At 37.0% G+C, this 21,744-nt stretch overlaps 1 protein-coding gene and 1 long non-coding RNA gene across 5 annotated transcripts in view; one reads left to right on the plus strand and one right to left on the minus strand.

The window, feature by feature from the left end:
* Window positions 1–21,744, minus strand: part of PARN (poly(A)-specific ribonuclease) — a 62,541-nt gene that overhangs the window by 16,044 nt on the left and 24,753 nt on the right. For all 4 annotated transcript variants that reach the window (XM_040574181.1, XM_040574180.1, XM_040574182.1 and 1 more), the window contains 3 exons: window positions 21,189–21,244; window positions 17,350–17,436; window positions 10,855–10,929 (listed from right to left, as the gene is read on the minus strand). In XM_040574181.1, the coding sequence (XP_040430115.1) occupies window positions 10,855–10,929; window positions 17,350–17,436; window positions 21,189–21,244 (218 nt within the window). The remainder of the gene's footprint in view (window positions 1–10,854; window positions 10,930–17,349; window positions 17,437–21,188; window positions 21,245–21,744) is intronic.
* Window positions 676–14,305, plus strand: LOC121078247. The gene is made up of 2 exons (XR_005824511.1): window positions 676–800; window positions 12,741–14,305. It is a non-coding gene; the product is annotated as an uncharacterized LOC121078247 (long non-coding RNA).

Below are 21,744 nucleotides of genomic sequence, written 5' to 3' on the forward strand. Positions count from 1 at the left end.
AGGTTAGCCAGAGAGCAAACCAAAATGAGTCAGTCTGTTTTGGAGAAAACGGGAAAATGAACAGGTGAAATAAGATGGTTTTACAGACAAGGAAAGAAAAAAAATGCCAAGTACAAAGCATAGCAAAGAAAGGAAAAGGAACCTTAGACAGTATTTTAAACTCAAATATTATAAAGGAGTCTTAAAGGACACAGCCTACTGACTGTTCTGTGTGTTCCCACAGCACCAGAACAAAATATGCAATAAATGAATTTTATATTTATATAAAACAAAGCAAAACAAAACCACACCTGCCCACTGAGCAATGTTTGGCATTCCTGGGGTGCTGGCTTCCCCTCCTACCCTTTTGCTGATATCCTGGGTCTGTTCTATTGCCATTTAACAGGGACTAGGAACAGTTTAAAGGCGAGACTCTTAGATTTACAATATCTGACATTATTCTTAAAAACGCAGACAGGAAACTGCAGCCACACAGTGCTAGGCCTAATATTTTATGCAAATTATAGTCATATACACGCACTTACTTGGATGTGATACAACATCCTTAGAAGTTCAGATACACGTGCAAAGAACATCTCTTATGCTCTTTTCCTTGCTGCATTGTAAACATTTACTTAGAAATTTTTGTTGTTGTTGTTTTAAGTAAAAATACCAAACATGTCTAATGTGTCTGTAGATACCCCCTGTATCATTCTTGCACAAAATGTACATAGGAACTTTATAAGTAGAAAATTAAAGTGAAATGCTTTTTTTATACAGGTTAGTTGGTGGCACAGAATCAAGCCTCTCCATGTAAACAGGTATGCCAGCAAAGTATCAGAATGGCATCATTGCCTCGTCTCCACAGTGTACAGCTGCACGTGCTAGATAAGTCATTTGGCATTCCCAGAGCAGCTACTGGGGAAAAAAACTCTCTCCACAGAGAACACAGATGACGGTACAGTCCACTGAGACATTTCACACTATATACATGTATGCAGATTGTTAGGATTTTAACTTTCTTAAAGTTGCAGTTTAAGTACTAAAAGAAGTCAAACCGTTTTACCTTTGCAACCTGTTTAAATGCTTCAGTAATAGAAACAAAATCTGTGAAATGCATTAACCCATTTGAAAAAAAAAAATCCTAAACAGATGAAAAGCTAGTCAAAAGAGTTCCAAGATTATATTAATAAGAAACTTATTATATTCAAACTTGCATGGCAAAGGGTTAGTTTTTTGTTAGTTTGTTTGCTTTTTGTTTTTTAAGCAATGAGAAGAAAACATTGCTGCAGGTGCCTGACAGCAAGTCCATCGCTAATCTGTCCTCTACATCACTAATGCTGAAAGTTGTAAAGCAGCTGTGTTGTGATTTAGATCTCTAGCTCTAATGTAAGACAAGGACTAGAATATATCATCCAGCAATTCCACTTCTTGTTACACACAAAACTCCTGAACCACACAAGTACAAAATTCACCACATTTCATTGCCAGCACTTACTAGCACAGAAATGCTAGTAGAACTAGTAAAATGTTCAGATCTGTTAATATACAGAAAGTGTAAAACGTACATAACACTTCCTTTCCCATAAGATAGGTCTTTGAGTAACAGTAGGAACGGATTGCTCAGATCTGAGATTTTTTCTGGAAGGCACACCATGATGTGGGGCTAGCTGGCTAGGCAGCTGATTTCATCTAACAGCCGGTTACCAAACGGGGGGAATCCCCTTCCTTGCTCCTTAGCCCCTGCAAGCCGCATGGTCCCATGCCCTTCTTTATGGTGTTTCTCTGGTTTATAGACCTGCTGACGAGCTAGGTGACCCCCACTGAACCAGCAGCAATTTTATTATTTTTTTTTTCTGGGCACAGAATCAGCAAAAGGATAACAGTGAGAGCTCACTGCTTGAGTAGGGCAAGAGTCATGCCCTTTATACATGAAGGATTACAACTGGCACAAACCATTAACTACGTTTTAATGCCAGCAAATTAAATATTTCAGCTAAGGCTGAGCAGTCACAGGAAGCAAACTCCTGCAAATCTGGTGACGTTTCTGATGCTTGTTAATAACTTCAGACCAAAGAAGTAGTGAACTGCGCTTGGAGACGTCCTCGAGGCAGTGCTGTTCAGCGACAGAGGCAGGTTCACAGCAATTCAGGCAGTTCTCAATCCAAGCCTATTAATGCTCCAGGTCACTGTAAGACACAGGTAACAAGCCCACCCACCGTACTGGGGGATACACTGGAGAATGGCTGCACTGCATTGCCAGAATTAGCATGTTCCCTAATGCACGAAACAAATGCATTGATACCAACAATAAAAGGAAACCTGTAACTTTTCCATTTTGATACCTCTTGTTGCCCACGAGGAGCGCAAAACCTACAGACTCACTGCTCAGGCACAATTTCTGTCTTGGACATCCCAGTGAAACCATTTCATTCAGGCCCTTACATTGCCTGCAGAAACATGGAACAAAAGATCCCTGCAATCTTCTGTAAAACAACATGCAGCTTCAAGGCAACATGGTTTCAGAAATCCAACTTGCACAAATATAATTCTTCAAAGAATCTAGGTGTTGCAGTAGATGCTACCTACCACTTCTCCAAATTCAGTGAGAAGAGATTGAAATGCACACAATCTCGTTACACTCGTATGCAACTTTAAATTGCATTGGTAAGTATTCATGCTAAGTAGAAGGTTGTACAGTAAACCTTGTAATACCCTGGTGAAGTATGAAGTCTAGCCCTCTCTGAGAACTCACAGGTTCAGAAAAATTAACGATTTAAACAAAAATCATTGAAAGGCTATCACAGTTTCAGCTGCTGCACCTGCTTTAGTCTTTTGCTCCCCTGCTGTCTAAATACATTGTTCCACTCGGTGCCTAGAGGAAGAAGATATCTTGCACGCAGTAAATTCTGTATGAGCTCACATATCAGGGCATTAACACATGGAAGAACTTAACATTATTTCAATGCTTGCCATTTAGGATGAGCAGTTGCTTTTCACATGTATTTAAAATTTCTGGTTAACTGTATTTATTACATTTTAAAACAGGAGAAAAAGGTTCTCAGGAACCTTTTCAAAGTTAAAATTGCTCTTAAATTGAAGCTGTGGTCTTAAAAGTATTGTAGAACTTGCTGGTAACCAGAACATAGATTATTATTAAACTGCACCTAAGTTTTATATAAGGATAATTAAGAGCAAGTGTTACCCACTAAGAACAAATAAAAGATCTATTTTGGAGGTATTTTTTGTCAATTATTTCTATTAACAATACAATTAGAAATCAAGACTATTCACAGAGTGCATGTGTAATAGCCATGTATTTCAAAACTGAACTTACTGTCAAACTCTTTAAAAAATCTAACATGTTTATAGGAGTTCTTCTATATTTTAGAAATTATCCCACTCTCAGGAAACTGCAATTTTTTCAGAGCACATGTTAGGTGGGCTATAAAGACTCCCTAAGTGTAAAGGCACATAAAGAAACCTCCCTGTAAGTGCATCTAGGTTCTTTTTAGACCAATGACCTAGATAGTCACTGAAAGCTGGCAGGCAGGCAACAAAACTTGAGGGAAACCCAAACAATCAGAGCTTATCATTGAGGCAGAGCATTAACCGAGGACTTGCTGACGAGAAAACTGCTCAGAATGCTTGAAGTGCTGGAATAGTATTTCAGGTTATATCAAGTTATTAATTAAAATAAATTTTGAAACAAAATCAGTATTTAAGAAAAGCTGAAGTCTCTCCCATCTCCCCCACCATTTCCAGAATACTTGTATGAAATGCAGGTTCCTCTAAGTGAAGACGCATTGAAATAGTATTTATTTCATACTAACCTTTCCAGAAGAAAAAGCCAACTTTATAAATATATGAAGCTGAACAGCATCCAAAAGCAAGCTTATCTAGCAAGCTGGAAGTCACAAGAGCCAGAAGTTGTGCACCAAGAGTTCATTCTGAAGTTTTTTATATTTATACGAGCTCATACCGCTTTATCTTTTGTCACTCACTTAAAAAGCATGTGCTCAATGTTTGACAGAAATATTGAGAACTCATGAAGTGCGATTTGGCAACAACGAGCTCTATCTCCCATATGTTCAACAAAAGGAGTATCAACCATTTAACAAGCTCTCAGTAATTACCTACTCTGAACAGCAAACCTCAACAGAAAATAAAGAATATTTATTTTTCATTTTTGTTTTCACAACGCTAGTAACTTAGTTTACAGCGGAGCATAGTGCAAAAAGTGACAAAGCACGTAATCTACATCACCACTTCCACAGACTGGTCACTCCCTTTGGCATGACAACGTGGCAAGTTCAACAAGAACTGACACTGAGAGCACAGCCCACCAGAACTCAAAAACTATTCTCCCCCTCAAAATGCGCAGGCACAGCTTGCACGTACAGACACCAGGCATGCAGCGTCGTGGTGCCTATGAGTAGTTAACCAGCGTTTGTCTCGATGCAGCTCCAACTTGATGCCGAAGCTTTCCGTCTGACTTTGCAGGGTAGTATCGTCTTATACAAGAGTAAGGCTTTGCTGCTTCTGCTAGCTACCAGAACGCTGCCAACACGCGAGTCACTTGAATAACCAAATTAAGTGAAGATTCTTGGACATTATTATAAAAAGCAAAATAAGAAGGTTAAGGGATTTGCTTTTTGTTTCCTGAGGTTTCTGTTTTATGTGTTTTAAGCATGCTGTATTCAGATTGAAACTTAAGAGCAGCTCCAAAATTGCCTATAAAAATCCTGCCCTTTCCCCTAGTTGTTGTTTCAGAGGGAAAAAAGAGGAAGAGGGAGCAAATCTCTTTATACCATGCAAAGATTCAGATACTTTGGGTTAACACTTCAACAACTAGGAATTGGAATCTGTTCTTCCTTGCCACATACACGCTACGGATCGCTGTGTCAAACAGTTTAATCATTAGTTTAATTTAGCTAAACAGGTTTATTCTTTCCAAATAGAAAAGTACATGGACCAATGTTTTATCAAGCGTTTTTGACTGGCTCTCTATGGTTACCATTCATGGTTTATATAACTCAGGAATGCTGTTTTGAAGACCACTGGGATGAATAGATACATTTTATTACCTACATATTTAAAATTGGTTTTCATGCATATTAACATGAGATCTCCAGCATATTCCTAGTGTGCAAGATGAACAAGTTTTTAGTCCATAAAAAAAAATGAAGCCAGGAGAGACAGAAGCACCAGAAACAGCACACAAAAGCCTGTACAAAGCATCATGGTTTAGGAGATCTGTCACTTGTTTGATGCAAAGGATAAGCATGAGAATCAAAATTAATTATAATTTATTATCTGAAACGTAAAACACAAACTGAAGAAAAAATCCCCTCCTCATCAGGTAGAAATTAATCTCAAATGAAAAGCAAAAATTTTCAAAGATTATTTTTTTTTAAACCTCAGAAATACTTACAAAAAGCCAGCTAATAAATAATTTAGGCAGACGCTTTTATGAAAGCCATTCACAGCTAAATGGTTCCAACAATGGGATATTGAGCTAACAGAAGCTGTTTTATACCAAAGCAATTGTTTCAGCTTGAGAGTTCAAGCAAAGAGGTCACTTTATTATTCATTTCTACTGAATATTTATTCAATTCTTTTGATTAGTTTTTGAACAGCTGCATAAATCTTGCAACATCTTACTGCTATACTGCTAGACAAACAGGTCGACATGACTCAGTAAATCAGAAACTGGTTACAATTTCCAAAGCACAGCAGGTGTGAGTTACGTAAAACTAGCACTTGTGCAGTAAATACAGGCTAGCACACAGTTTGGGGAACTGAATATTGCTCTTAAGAACTGAGAAATCCTACTCTGGCACTAATTGTGTCTGAACGGAACCAGTAACTTGCCCAATCACACCTGTGGAACCATCTGAGATCTTTTCGCATTCATTTACTCCACTCATCAAATTTCAGGAGTGACTTATTTCATTGAAAAAAAAAAAACAAAGACTGACTGCACACATGCATCATCTAGGGTTTTTTTTGTTCGTTGCTTTTGTGTGTTTTATGTGTTTTAATGATTTTTTAAAATACGTGTATTTATCTCAGATTGACCTTAGAGACCAACACAGCTGGCTTAGGACAGTTTGCCTACAGGGCAGGGCTCAACCTGAGGGCCTTCAGAATTCTCATTTTTGGGAGGAAGAGTCCCCACCCAGGGACAAGCAATGTTGCATCAAGACTCTGCCCCTTCCCACCTACCAGCAACATTATCCCCTGCCATCCTGTCTCAGTTTAGTATGGAACCAACCACTACCTTTCCTTTTCTTTTTTCTTTTTCTTCCTCTGACTCAGATGCAAAGCGAGAACAATTGTGGAAGAGGTGGCTTCTCGTAGGGGCAGGATGTTTGGTTTAAGAGAGGGATTTGGGCCCCTATCTCTGGAATGGAGGAGATGGGTAGCTTACGAGCAAGCAACAGATTGGCCCCAAACCCTGAAACAGTCCTCCCCTGTCTTTCATTGTCCCTTCTTAGTCTTCTTTGCCCACTCACATCACCACCCCTTCCATTTCCTTCACCAGCTGCATGCCGGCTGTCCGCTCCCAAGGAACCTGCTCTGGGATTATCCCGCCCAGCCGGGCACAGCCTACAGCAGCGGCACAGAAACACTGTACCTGGGACACGAGACCATCACAATTTCAGTGCCACCCTTATACACAAAACTAGTGATATGAGCAATCACATGATTCGACTTCTCTTTTAACACCTACAAGGATGAAAAAATAAAAAGGCAGAAGAGGAAAGTTTGTAACGAACAACCCAACTGTATCAACTGGCTATCCTGAGCACACGCCTGCAGGGGTGCCTGCGAATCAGCCTTCAAATGATCCGCTGTTCAATTTTATAACTGCACATTAGTTCAGTCCAATATTCAGTATTTGAATTACTGCTGCAACTGAAAAATAAGGATACCTTCCAAGTCTGAACCAAATTAAAAAAAATTGGTAGGCATACAATCAGTTAACACTCCATCCAGATTATTACAGAACAAATCAGATTTTCATAGTTTTTCCCCACATGTTCTCCTCATTAAAAGGATTCAAAACAAATCTGAATTTTATTTATTTTTACAGTGTTTAGACTCATATATGAGGCCGAATCTGACCACCCTATAAATACAGGGAAACTTCCACACACCCTTCATGTTCTCATTTCATTTATTTTTCATAAATGATTTTGTTGCACGTGTTACACATATTAATACCAGCTCAAAGCCAGAAGCAACTCTAAGAGGTAAGCATAAACATATGTCTGCAGCAACATCTTGCTTTGTATCACGTTGTTTGACAGTTCTCCAAGTTTTTTTTTTATACAGCCCAGAAGACGCAGACATATTTATATAAACAGGTTAAAAAACAGGCCACATCATTAGTTTTTCCTAGGTTCTTTACCTAAATACTGCTCACTAAATCACGAGGATGAGTAGTGACTTTTATTGCCAAAGCAGTTTATTAAAGAAATTTAAATCAGGAAATAGAATAACAATTGATTTTATGATATATTTATTACAGCAAAAACCAAGAGGCTTAAGCAATTTTACAGTAAAAATCACGCAGCTTTTTGGTAATTGAGGTTGCTATAGTTTATCAGCTTCGCTGGCTGAGTACTTTCAGTATATAAGATTTTACTAACCTCATTTCATAAAAATCTATGAAAAGCTATAATCACCTGAGCTTTCAAAGAAATAACTTGTTTCCTAGCACACAGGCCACAGAACAAGCCTCCCAGTTTGTCAAAGCATTAAAAAGAAAGACAGACACGGGTGCCAGAAAGATTCAGTTTATATATTCTGCAGACATTCAGTTCTTTCCACAATACCTATTTGCTGTAACAAAATGAACTTGAAAACAAAAAAAGTTGTGACGGTGGTGAATGTGTCTGAATGTTTGGCGCACAATGGGCTATTAACCCAGTTGATAGTAGTGGGGAAGTTACTGTAGCAGTATGTGTGTATACACGCACACAACTATATATATATATATATATATATATATATAAATAAATAAGTAAAACTAATAGCCTTGGAAGTCAAGAAACAAGCAAGCAGCTTGAAAAGGCGGTGGAAAGTGTACAAAGAGAAACTTGTTTTCGTAATTTACAGATATTCTGTACATGAAGGTATCAACTTAAAAGCAGAAAAAAATTGTTGTAATTCACCACAAAGACAAATCCTTTTGGAAATGCAAAAAGGTGGCGCAATTCCAACCCTTCATTCAATTCCTTCTCAGCCTATACCTCACACATTGAGACCAAACTGAGTAAGATTAATCAGTCTGAAATAAAAAGCTGCAGACACTTCAGATAAGCTCCTACTTCACAAACACGATTTGCGAATGCACAGCCCAGAGTACACTTCTACTGAACATAATTTAGATTAAGTCTTATTCCCTCCAATTTTCTAATGTGCTCACTACTGCATGAACAGCATTTCCCTCGAACCTTCGATGGCATGCTGGTAGCACTGCTAACTATAATGCAGAGATGATGACATGCAAGAAGCGTCAGCAATGCTCTCCCGAGTTACACAGCTAGCTAAAAGAGGACCACTTTTATTTTGAAATAATTCTTTATTGGTAACTTCTCACTAGGAATTATATGGGCCATTTGTCTAAACACAGGTGGGGCAACAATGCTCCTTCTGCTGTGGAGTGGTTTCTGTAAGGAGGCTGCTGGTAAGCACTCATCATTCTCTGCGGAGATAAGTATGTATGAAGAAGTATGATGAACACTCGGAGAAAGTTAAAAAAAGAATTAGATAATAATGCAGTATTTATGCATCCTAAACCTGAAAGCTTCTTTATTTTAGCTTTGTAAGACAGATAATGGTGATCTCAGTGGCTTTTTCTACGCTGCTTTTTCTTTTTAGAACTTAAGTGTGGGAATTCAGACAGAATAACTCTAAAGTGGGATAAAATTTCAGCCGCTTAATCAGAAGTGTTATGTATACTGCTATTTTTACTGGCTCCACAGCATTTGACATGAACATTTGAATAAATAGGGATGACACTCGTAGAACTATCATGTACAATGGTCTATTTCCAGTCATTGTTCTCAGCAGTAAGTTTATGGGTAGTTCCTCAACCCAGAAACCACTAAGGGCTCATGGGTCCAACTACAATCAACCAAAAAAAAAAATATCTCAAAAACAAACTGCTTTTCTTCATAACTGGAAGCAATACTTCCAGTAAATTCAGAGACATTGGTCACTTTTCATTTTTTTACCATGTGCATCTGAGCAGAGAAGCAGTGTCAGACAGCCTTACGAAAGTTTGTAACTCACTGCAATTTACAGGATTCTCATAACCCATGTAAACAGCCATGTTAGCTTGCACCTCTTAAAAGTTTAAAACAAAAACAACCATAAACATGCTCAACTAAATCCAGTAATTCCAATCTTTTCAAGAGTCTGCTACCCCTCCTCAACCACGACAGCAGTCCATTCTTTGCCCTCTATGCAAACATTACTACTACGCAATACTTGCCCCAGTCTCATTTCATTCCATACAAACCACTGCTACTAAAACCATTCTGTTTGCTACTAATTAGAATCAAGTGAATTGCTTTTTGCTCTGACCAAAGAATTGTCCTCCTAAATCCTCCGCTTCTTGGAGTTTTATTTAACCTCACGTTCATTGTTCCATTCAGCTCTGATTTTATTTACATGTATGCTCTCATTAGCCATTAAATGATACTTAACCCAATTAATACCATCTCCTCTCACTCCTCAGGTGCAAGAATCGCAATCTGAATAGCTTTCCTAGCACCAGATATACCCTAGACTATCTTCTCATGCTTCTTTTGACTGGTATGTTAAAGCCAACTCTTTCCTATAGACAGTGTAAACAGAACAGACGTGGATATGGAAGTAGAATGAACACAGTAACTATAACAATTTGTCCTTTCCTGTGCAAAGCAAGTGGATAGTCTGAACACGAGGTATGATGTTCAGTGATCTATACAATGTGAAATGGGATTATCTGATTCCCAAAGCATTCACAAATATATTTGGCTAATTCTTGATGATTGCTCAAGTGTTAGCTTGCACACTACTTAAGTAATAGGTTACAATCTATAGTAATTATGTGAATTACGAACGCAGGTTCACGAGTTGTTTATACAGTCATGCAGTTTTTTCTTTAAACCAACTCCTCTCCTAAAATCCGAAATATATAAATCTACTGAATAACCAAACAAGAAGCACTATGAAAAAATACAAAAACAACTTCCAAGAAAGTTAAACGTGTACTTCCTGTAGATCTTATCTCCATGAATTTGTTTCAAAGCTAAGCTAACCTCAAAAGTTCGAACGAAGATTAAAAAAAATAAAGTCTGGAGACATTGCATGCTATTAATACACAAATTGTAGACACATTAGCAGTCCAGGCTGAGTTATGAGACTAAAGCTATTTTGCATGTGCTCTACAACACACAAAAAGGCTTTCTACTGCAGTTGTCACTTGCAAATGGAAACAAATCAAACATGCATCAGTCCCGAGGATATCTGGAGACAAAAACAGATCATAAAAGTCCTGATAGTTTTGCTTTGTGCAAAGTGACAGTAAATAACTTTAAAAGAAAACAACACTGCATCAAGTGAAAAAAGTAGCCATACTCTACTTACAGGTTCGGCTACTAGGAGGGTCATGGAAAACTGTCAACTAAATCCAGTTTGGGCTTGTTGTCTTTGGTGCAACACGTGCTGGTACTATGAAAGTTTTGTTCCTCCTAAAGGATCTGGACCAGCTCAGTGGCTTTGCCATTCGAATCGCAGACACTGTTAGCCTAGAGGATTTTACAGGAGATAGCTGAAGTCCTGGCTGAGCACTGAAGTAATTTCAGAAACACTTACCTATTTGTACTTGTTCTGGCTGGCTTAATGATACAAATGCTGATGTGTCATCAATCCACGACACCTGAATGTTACCTAGAAAAGGCAAAAGAAATGGTTATGACTATTTCTGTCTCAAAATTGGTCATGTATTTTATATGCCGTGCCATGGAAGAAAAGATAGTCAACTAAGCATATCTTCAGCAGAGAATATCTCTTTTTGTCAACAAGAGTCCCTGGTAAAGGTGTATAATTATGAGCCTGGAACTGTTCAGAAAGCAGTGACCATTAGGGCTGCATATTCATCCTGTTTACTATCAAACCCTCTTAATAAGGCCAAAAGGAAAAAAGTAAGAGATGTGTAACACCTTTCTGATCCTATAGGATTTCTGCTTCTTCGTAGCTTCAGCCTCACCCCCCAATCTTTTAACAATTCAAGTAAACTTAGTGTTGTTTTTTGTTTTTTATTCCTCCTTCCTTGTGTCCTGTATAATTCTGAAACAAAAATTTGAAGCAATTTTGCTAGGAAATTTCAGCTCTGTACCAAGAGAAAGAACAGCTTTTTGGGTTCAAAAACCTCTCCATCCTTCAGAACTGCAACATTTCCTGAAGACACAGCATGGAATGGCCAAGTTATCACTCAGTTTCTTTCCTCGTACAGACATGCAAGATAAGGGATTCCAGTAAAGGAATGGGGCATGGGGGTGGAAGATGGTTCACACAAGTGGAGAACTCTAGGTATTGCAACACTCTAAATCCTTGAAATCTGGTTTGTGCCACACTACACACTATTTTCTGGATGTGCAATGAAAACTTAATTTGAGTAAATACGAGGACAAATGCATGAAACTGTGCACCTCATTTGGAAGCTGTTACCATGGAACAATGACTGGAAATACGTTCCTCCACTCATCAAGCAGTGATTCCATTGCCCATGCGAATGGCTTAAAATGTCACATTAGCACAAAAAGAGCTTACAAACAAGCAAAAGTATAAGCAAGGATTCTCATCCCAGACACAAGGACTTACTGTAGTCTGAAATCCCTTTACATCTCCTGTCCTCATCTAAGTGCTTTACTGTTTGTATACTTCAGATACTGAAAATTGCTACAACTTGTTTTCAGGGAGACTAAGGAAATCAAGTTTATATAATGTTACATCACTGTTTAACCTTCAGACATTACAAGGTTAAAAAAATGACGCAAACTGACTTAAAATGCTTTTTATTTTCAGATGTCTAATCTATTAAAATTTAATTTAATTACAGGTTACAAGGTTAGAGAAGTCTCTTCTGAAATCCAGCCAGATAATAAGCAGATTTTCTAATTATAAAAAATAAAAGCCTAGTTAGATTCAGTTTGCATGCTATACATCTGAGTAGCCAGCTATTTAGAACTTTAAGTTATGATCATTTCAATCACTGCCAAAAACCATAATTAAATCAGTATGGTTTCTGACATTTTCCTGTATTAAAGAGCTAAGGCTGCTAGTAAGAGCAGCTTTCACTGAGAAGGCAAATGTTAGAATTTCTTTAAACACTTCATAAGGCAAATTTAACTTCTAATAATTCAGTCTTGAAAAACATAGGTCTTCGCTGCCTATGGTTAAGGATCTTTACTCTATGGAGAACAAGATCTAGGCAGGCAACTTAACATTTCACAACATGGGAACTGCCGAAGCTGATTTAAAATTGCAGCTCAAAATTAACGTGTGTTTGGTAGAATCCTGACACCTAGCTTTCTTTAAATATTAGAAACTACTGCAAAAATTAACATTGCTCTAAGGACATTGGCAACTTACTGCTCCAAATTTCTTTAAGTATTGAGTTCTCCTTTTTTGCAAATTTTTCATTACAAATTTTTCTAATTACAATTTTTTCTAATTACAATTTTTTTTTTTTGAGACAGCTGACATATTCTTCCGTAATTCCGCAAGACCTAAGTGCTGTCCAGATTCTGTCCCTCTCCTATATGGAAATTAATGAATTCCAGCAGACAACAACAAAAAAACAACAACAAAAAAAGACCAGAAAGAAAAATTATCCTGCATATCTTACAAACGTATCCTTAGAATAAAACAGCACAGAGGATCAGCGATGGACCAAAGTCTCCTGAATGAATTTAGCTGATACCAAAGTGGACATCAGTGCCCATGTTTCCATTAAGTACCAATTAAAAATAAGTAAATAAAAATCCAATCTATTGATGGCACATGATTTCAGTATCAGATATGTACTCATTGCTACAGTAAGGCTGCTGCGCTCTAAATGGCTTTGGTATTTTAGATAATTAAGGGTTTCAATACCTGCCAACATAAGCTATCTTTATACTTACATTTATTCAGTTTAAATATATAATTGTAAGAGCATGTCAAACATTAAATAGTGAACACTGAGCTGCAGCCTAAAGAGAACTGCAACCAATGGTCTTTTGCAATTCTCCATGCTTAACAGACACTGTTCAGATATGTTGCATTTCTTTTTTGTTAAGAAATAGGAATTTAAGAGACAAGATTGATAAATGAGGTCATCCAGAAGTATTGCTAGGTACTCAGTAAATATTGTGTATTTCAAAAGTATGGTGAAAGGACAATAAAGATCTGAAAAGCAAATGCATCTGTATTTGAAGTGCAATATTAAGCAATCAACATAGCCGCATGCCAGCTTACTGCAAGGCTAATCCAAATAAGCAACATTCAGCAATGTGATAGAATACCAGCTCTAGAGAAATAAAATAGAAGATTTCTTCTTTTGCACTTCCAGAATAGGTCAAATGCCTTCAATACTTTGAAATGACCACTGCTAGCTAAACGACCCTTGTCTATTTGCTACTACACTACTACAGGCAAAAGTCCATTGCTAAAAAAAAGTTGTCAAATAAAGTATTAGAACTTGGAATAAAAACATCTTCACCTAAACAGATTAAAACCTGATTTGTTGCTTCTGAGATGAAGGTGGAAAGCAATATGTGTGTTTGGGTTTTATTATTATTTTAAACAAATAAATTTAAAACCTTTCAATATAAACACATACAAATAAGCAAACAACATTAAAATCCATAGAATAAAATGATACCGTTAGATTATATCATTCAGACAGGTTTTTCTTCAATTTTGTACCACAATGATAAGAGGTATGGAAAGTCTTCTGTATAAGAGATTCAGGATTCAGATAAGAGATTCAGAACTAGGAGTCAGACTTCAGAGAAATTCTTAGAAAGATGTCCGTACATATTTGTGGGAAGACACAAGAACAGAAACCATATGAAGGACATACAGGGGGAATTCACTATTTCATTACTAAACAACTAAGAGACATTTAATAAAAGATGTGAAGTTTTAAAACCAAAGGAAGTTGTTACAGAACAGTTAATATCATGTATAACTATTCTTATACATTTCTAATCAGCTGCTACTTACAACTAAAGCCTTAGCACAGATATTAAAGATTATATGGATCTTCTTTAACAAAAAATAAAAAATAAAAAGAAATTAACACGTACTACATCAGACAAAAGAAACAGCTGAATCTTTTATTCTGTGAAGAAGGCTTGAAGCCTATGTTAAATGCAAACAACATTTTTGTGGTGAATAACTGAGAAGGGTTAACAGAGCTTCCACCTTTCTGGCAAGAAGACAGTACAAAGAAAGCAAGAACAGCTGAAGGAAACATTGGCATGAGGAGGGGGAAGAAAGGCCAAAAATCCATAGAGGAATATAGGATTAAAATAAAAAATAATACAAATAATAAAAAACACACTATACAAAGCTCAGATGTCTATTTGAACATGTGCTGTAGGAGAATACTTTCCATATACTGTGTGCTAGAAATTTTTCTTATACTATATTGCTTACCTTTGAAAGGGATATTTTTCAAGCTCTTTTTTTTTTTTTTTTTTTTTTTTTAAGAGGAGTTAAACAGGGAGATAGCAGTACAGGGGGAAGCAGGAACAAGTATCATAGTGTATGGAACAAATCCAATTTTGAGATTCTATGATTCATTTTAAAAAGTCATTTAAAACTCACGTATGTAGTAGCTTGGACTACAAGAACAAGGTTTAAACACACAAAAGGACTGGTTACATTTTAAAAGCAATTTATGCATTACAATCACTATGATTCCGTGAACTACACTATACCACCAGTGTTCCCCTCTCTCTCAAACAGAGAGATTACTCTCATGTTCTCACAAATTATAATACAGAGGGGTTTGACTCCACTCATCTGGAAAAAAAAGATTAGTAGCAGTTTTTACAATACTTTGTTAGTATAGGTTTTAATTAAAGCCCATTAAACATATTCATTTAAATAGCAGTGAAAGGTATATACAAAAGCTATGATTTCCAACAAATACTATTTTAATAGCTTCACATTTTGCATCAGCATTTAAAGAGAATGTTTTAAGAGACTGCATAGTACTGCAAGTACTTGTACAGAGAAATTACATTCACCCATGAGACTGTAAAGACATCTTGCATGAACAGGTGTCCAGTTGGTATGCATGCAGTACTGAAAGACTTCAGAATTATGAGCACCCCTTCTAGAGTAGCAAATGTAAAATAGTTCCAAGTTTGACACTGCAGTCCCTTCAGCTGTCTGACGGCTCTCATCAGAAACTTCATGGAAGATTACAACTCTGCTTCAATTTGTACTAGACTAAAACAAGTTCAAAATGATTTTTCTATAACATCAGATTAAGGTTGCTATTTAATTTAACAATTGATTTATAATCCAGGTAAAAGTTTAATTTAAAACCACATTCATTCAAATGGCACTGTAAATTGGGATAATTGATGTCTGTTGCTGCCGTGATTTTTGGCTTCTGGCAAATCAACCTCACATCACCCCATACTCTGTGTCTCTGTCCAGCTACAGCTGAAAAAGCATGGGTGCTCCTAGAATTTTGGAAGGCATCACCTGCGGTTTGCATGGCAATAAGACCTAAAATAAAATGTGAATTAAGCACTATCCAAATACCATGAATTTGTAAATCCAGATCTGAAACCACACAGCTCTGGAATCCGTAAAAACAAGAGAAATAACAATTTCAAAATTGATTAATATTTCAGATGTGTAAGCCTGACACCTGGTGGTAGTGATACGTACTCGCGTTTCATAGCAATACTGAAAAGAAGGAATTGTTAAAATAAGAAAAGTTACATGGCTGAGCCTTCAAAAGTCTATAGAAATAATACCAAACTGTACAGGTTCTTAATCCTGTAAGTCCACCTCTTGAAGAATCTCAGCACCTTTCTATATTCTAGACTTACCAAGTGGGAATATTAAGTTCTATTCTGCATTATAATGGCATCATACTACAGTGCAGATCAAGTCAGAAAGAATCAAGTCAATTTTTATATATTCAGAGACCCTGCATAGATTACTGAATCATAATTATAGGTGAAGAAGAGACAAATGCTATTACTATGTAAACCAGAGTGGCAATCCACAGCAAGCCCAAGAGTAACAACAGAGTATTCTGAAGGATTTCTATCCCTCTACTTGTAATTAAATATCCTTATGGTTAGCATAGTAATTTTGTCAGTGGAGGTTAAGTTCAGGCTTGCCCTGTATCTTTTTGCCAAACTGCAAATTCTGACTTAAGTCATTAAACATGGAAAATCAAATATTTCGAAACACCTACAGTATATACTGATCAAGTACTAGCTACAGACATCTCTTCACTTGCTTTTCTCCAAAAGGGGAAAGGTCCATTTCATAATACAGACAGAACCAATTAGTCACTTTTCTACTTGCAAGACCAGAAGATGTCTTTTGAAGCATTACCTTACTTATTTGTAAGCAATTAGAAACTAGTCTACAATAAGAGTCTTGGAAACAACAACCAACGTAAAGCTACAGCCCTATGAAAGACCACTCCTGTTCTGTTTTAACAGCACAAGGCACAACCATTGCTTTCTGTTGCAAGATTTACATATCAGGAGATCAATGCCAGTTACGAAGGACCTCCATGTCCTTAAATTATATACACTATTACTTAGTAGAGGAGTAATAGGACTACCCAGTTATTGATAGCTTTTGTTGTTATTGTTGTTTCCTCCAGCTTGAATGGTGTTCACAATCTTGAAATCAAATTTTAAAGCTTGCTTGCCTAAAGTCACATAAGTTGCAGTTTTGCTTTAAGCATCCTGTGGGATGAACCTTATTCCTCAGATCTTGATCTACCTTTCACATCAATTTCCATTCCCTTCAGTCACCTACATAATAAAAACTCTTACCTCCTCCCAGGAGAGGCTATGAAAAAAAGGGTCAAAGGTCCACAATATTGAACAGGCACCAGGTAACAAAGATTTCTAAAGAGCAGGTCAGCAAGGCAGACATTTTCAACACATCACTACAAAACAAGTCCACAGGACACTATTCAAAATCACTACAGATCACTCATCATTGCCTATACTAGGAATAAATCTGCATCCACAAATTAAAAATAAACCCAGAGGCACTTGCTAACAAAAGAGGAAAAAAAAGATGTAAGGAAGGATAGACCACATTACTCACCAAAGGCACTAAAAAGCTGGTAAAGGTCACTCGTCTTCCACTCTTTGGGAAAAGTAACATGAAGAACATGATCTCGTTTAGGCTGCACTGCAAAACAAGAAGTTACTTATTAGAATAAGAATTACCACCGGTATCTTCAGAAAATCCTAAAAGAAAAGTTACCTAATACGGTCCCATAACTTTAAAAATAAATAATAAAAAAAATTTAAAGAAAACAGGCCAAGACCTACGAAACTACATCAGGCACTAGTGAAAACGTTTGCAATCACGCATGAAGTAGATATACAAATAAGCTAGCAGGATTTAGTACAAGAAATTGAAGCAGCATTACATGCAGCAGGAACTGCCCACAAAATTCACATCTTTTGTGCCAAGTTCTAGGACAGAAAAATAAATAAAAAAAACAAAACCCATCCTCTTTGTGCTCTAACTCTAGTTTAAGCAAATCGTTAGCAATAATTCAATGATACCATTTTTCTGTCAATAAAAAAACTTACTGTGAAACAATGTTCAATGTAGTTTTCACATAACATTAGGTACAAGCTAGAATATACACACTGACAGACTTTTTTTTAAATAAAAACTACACCAGGAGAGGCCAACCTCTAACAAAGAAGCACTAAATAAATCTTTGGTGTACACTGGCAGTTACTTGGAGTTCTGCGAGAGAGAGAACCCAAGTCACAAGCTGCTGGACAAGACCAGAGCACAGCACGAATTATCACTGTATGTCTAACCTACTTTTACACACTTCCTCTACACCTCTGGTTTCAGTCATCAGAGAGAGGACACTGAACAAGACAGACCCTTGACCTTGTCCAGTAAAGACCACTTGTACATAGGAAAATTCCACAATATATCTGCAACTGAAGTTCTTTTTGCTAGACACTCAAGCTTTTAGAGCCTGAGAATTCCTACTGTGCAGGAAGCAAGTGGAATCTATATTTTATGGTGTAAAGAAATTGATATATTTTCCATATTCATATGAAACTATTTACCAGTCATCAAGTGAGCCCCTTCACAGCTACCTGCAGAGATTTGTTTTTCTACATGCCACTTTGCTAGGTCTCACCTTGTCATTTTACATCTGATGTTAGACAGAGGCTGAACCATTAAGGTGCAGCAGTTTTACTTCATAATTTACTGCTCCAATTTCTTAAAGGCAATTCAAGGCACAACTACACACAGCATTATATGATAAGAGTTTTACTTAACCAAAATGAAAAACTCTCAGGAAGAGAGTCTCTCTTCTTTGGGTATACAGATATGCGAGTGACTCATCACAGTGAATTTCTCTCCTGAATTGTTTTTTGATATGGACTTCTCCAGTTTCTGATCTCTTTTGCTCTCAGCATTAAAATAGGATAGTTTTTCACAGTGGACCTTACTCATAGTGCACATGTCCAAAAATCACTCCACCAACCACTTGTTATTGCTATATTCAGGTTTCACGTGTACTTAACCCAATTAGGCAAGGACAAACCTGCTCGGTTTTATTGCCACATTTGGTTAAGATGCAACTTTGCACTGTTCACTGAACAAAAGACTTGTGGACTGCTCACATCACAGCAAAGCATTAGTAATTACTAAAGTTCAATTTTGGCTGGTGGTTATAAACGAAGTGTGCTCAGCCTGGTACGTGCATTATAGCAAAACAGATGCATGTTTCTGGGTGTAGCTCTATTCCACCAACCAAGGCTTTCACTTTTGCATGAAATTGAGAACCGTAGCTTTCAATAGTTAGTGTTTCCTGAATAGATGGCACAGATTTTAATAGGCTTTAGTTTTAAGCCTTCCCACTCACTACCAAAATGCCCATGTAATTTTTAATTCCCAAATAATTTTTGAACCCCTTGTGTAAACTCAATAGAACACAGCAGCTACTTGGAGGCCTGTAAAACAAAAGTTCCTAAACCAAACAAGACATGGCAACGGTACAGATTTCCAAATGCATCTATTTTCTATGGAAGTAATTGCAGAATAACTCAATGACAATGTTAAAATACTAAAAGAAATCTTCACAGAAGCTCCACTATGAACACACCAACAGGAAAAAATACAGTCCTAACTCAGCATCTCATGACTAAAATACTGAATGCTTAATGAAGTCAGTGGAAAATAGGTTTCATAACTTTTGTGTTGAGTAGACTACTTGGTTTTGCTCCACATCGGTAAAGAGCCCAGTTTTTGGGCTGCCAAAATATGGAAGACCAGAACATGACCCTGCGGTAAGTTGCAACATGTCTAATTAGTTGGTTAGTGGAATCCATGCAGCTTAGACAAACATGAAGTGGTCACCTGTCTGATCATGGCAATTGAAATATAATTTATACAACTTGCGAGTTGCTTCTAAGTGCTTTAACCCATTTCACTGAAAATGAGCCAGGCTAGTATGAGTTTGCTAGCAATTCCCTGTCAACAAATTACAGGTTTTCATGAGCACCTGACCATCCGATTGGATGGAAGCAGAAGCGGCTAAAGAAAATAATCACTTCATGAGCACAAGTGAAGTCTTGTTGATTAAATCTACCACTTCAAAAAACAAAAAAGGGCACAACATGCATTTTTTTTTAATGAGAAAAAACTCCTCATAAGCCTTCAGTATTATCTTACTCTTAAACTCACTTTGAATCCTTTGTTTAAAACTCCATCCCTTCTACCTACCCAGGTGAGAAATATTTGAATCACATTCTACTTTATTTGGTGGAAACTTCCTTAAAAAGATTAAAGTTTTTAAAGCACAGTAACAAAATAAGATCGTGAAAGTCACTTTCACATATTCAGTACCATTTGACCTAGTATGTGTTACTGAACTTCAATCTTTCTGGAAAAAAATGCACAAACTGGCTATAATACTACAGAATAAACAAACTGACAAACACAACAACATTTGTAACAGTCACCTAGTTTGCTGCACCTTTTTAAACAAACAAACAAAAAAACTGTCTAAGTATACCTACCTCAGAATTGTAGCCTTATTCTTTGTGTGGCTTTACTTCTCCACAAATACACAACCTACAAGCAACAAATGACCAGCTAGCTTCCCCAACCTACAGTAGTGTTGAACTCTCAGAGTGGAAATCAACTTTCTAAAGTAGTCAAAGTGCCACCTTACATATACTTTCCTTTTTGAAGCTTAGAAAGTATCCCTGGTTCAGACTTTGCTGAAGCATCTGCATCAGTCTGTTAGGGCTGGCTTTCAGATAAAAGAGAGAGACTTTCAGAGACAGACTCTTTTTTTGGCAACTCTTCTTGGCAAAGCATCAAAGCGATGCTGCAATTTGACTAGCAAGTGGAAGTAGCATCTTCACAGCTTAGTAGCTTTGGCCTTCTCTCAATAACCCAAAGTACACTACACTATCCTTCCACTCAGTATTGAACAATTGAGGAAAGAAGCATGTAGCATAATTAAATAACCATTCCAATAGATCTGCAGAGCCACTGATCAGTGATCTGATCACCTACTGCATTTGAAAGTTACATACATGCCTTTACAGCAGGCATTTTCCTCTCCAGCATTTACTTCTATCTTTTGAGAATTGCCTTTTTTTTTTTTTATACTATTAAGCTAGTATTTAACAAAGGGTCATCCTTCATTCTAAGCTTTCCAATGCATGATGTGGCAAATGTCTTCACATAGAAACGCTACTCATCTGGAAGCACTATTGAAGACATTCATGCATCTCTAAGACATATTACAGAAGTAATAAGTTAAGCCTTCATCTAGTAAAGGACTTGATTGGCCTGCAGGGCTTCACTTTTTTTTTGTTGTTTGTTTTTTAAGTCAAGGCATCAGTGGTAACACTCATCCAAAGTTCACAATGAAATAAGCTACTTACAGTCTGGTCCTTCCAAATTCAGATATGGAATGTCCATTACTCTCATAAGAAATAGCCTGAAGCAAAACAGAGAAGCACCATTAGCAAATTTATGCCTAAAGACCTTTTAATAAGCTGTCCTTTCTATCGTTTATTTCAACGTTGCTTCTTCAAGGTTGCTAGAAGTGGGCTTTAACATCCTAAACATAGCTTAAACTATAATAAGACAAAGAGACCCTCCAAATAAGTCTAATCCACTATTTAACAATCCAGATTCAAGAAATTATTTGACATCTTGCCAGTAATTTTACTTATTCAAAAAGTCTAAAAAGCCTCAAGCCCACTGACTGTTACTGCTGAAAACTATTAAAATAATGGGGAAATGAATAAATGAGGAGAGAAGTAGCTCTGTGCAGTAAATTCCAGGTTCATGGCATACAGGGTGAAAGCTCTCATTACAAACACACATATTCTTTCCTGTGTTCTGAGCATTGCATCATGCTTTAGACAGAATTGATCTCAAAACCCTAAAACTGCAAAAGCCACCATGACTCTTTAGTGGAGATCAACCAGGTCA

Source organism: Cygnus olor, chromosome 15 (genome assembly GCF_009769625.2).
Source record: "Cygnus olor isolate bCygOlo1 chromosome 15, bCygOlo1.pri.v2, whole genome shotgun sequence".
NCBI lineage: Eukaryota > Metazoa > Chordata > Aves > Anseriformes > Anatidae > Cygnus > Cygnus olor.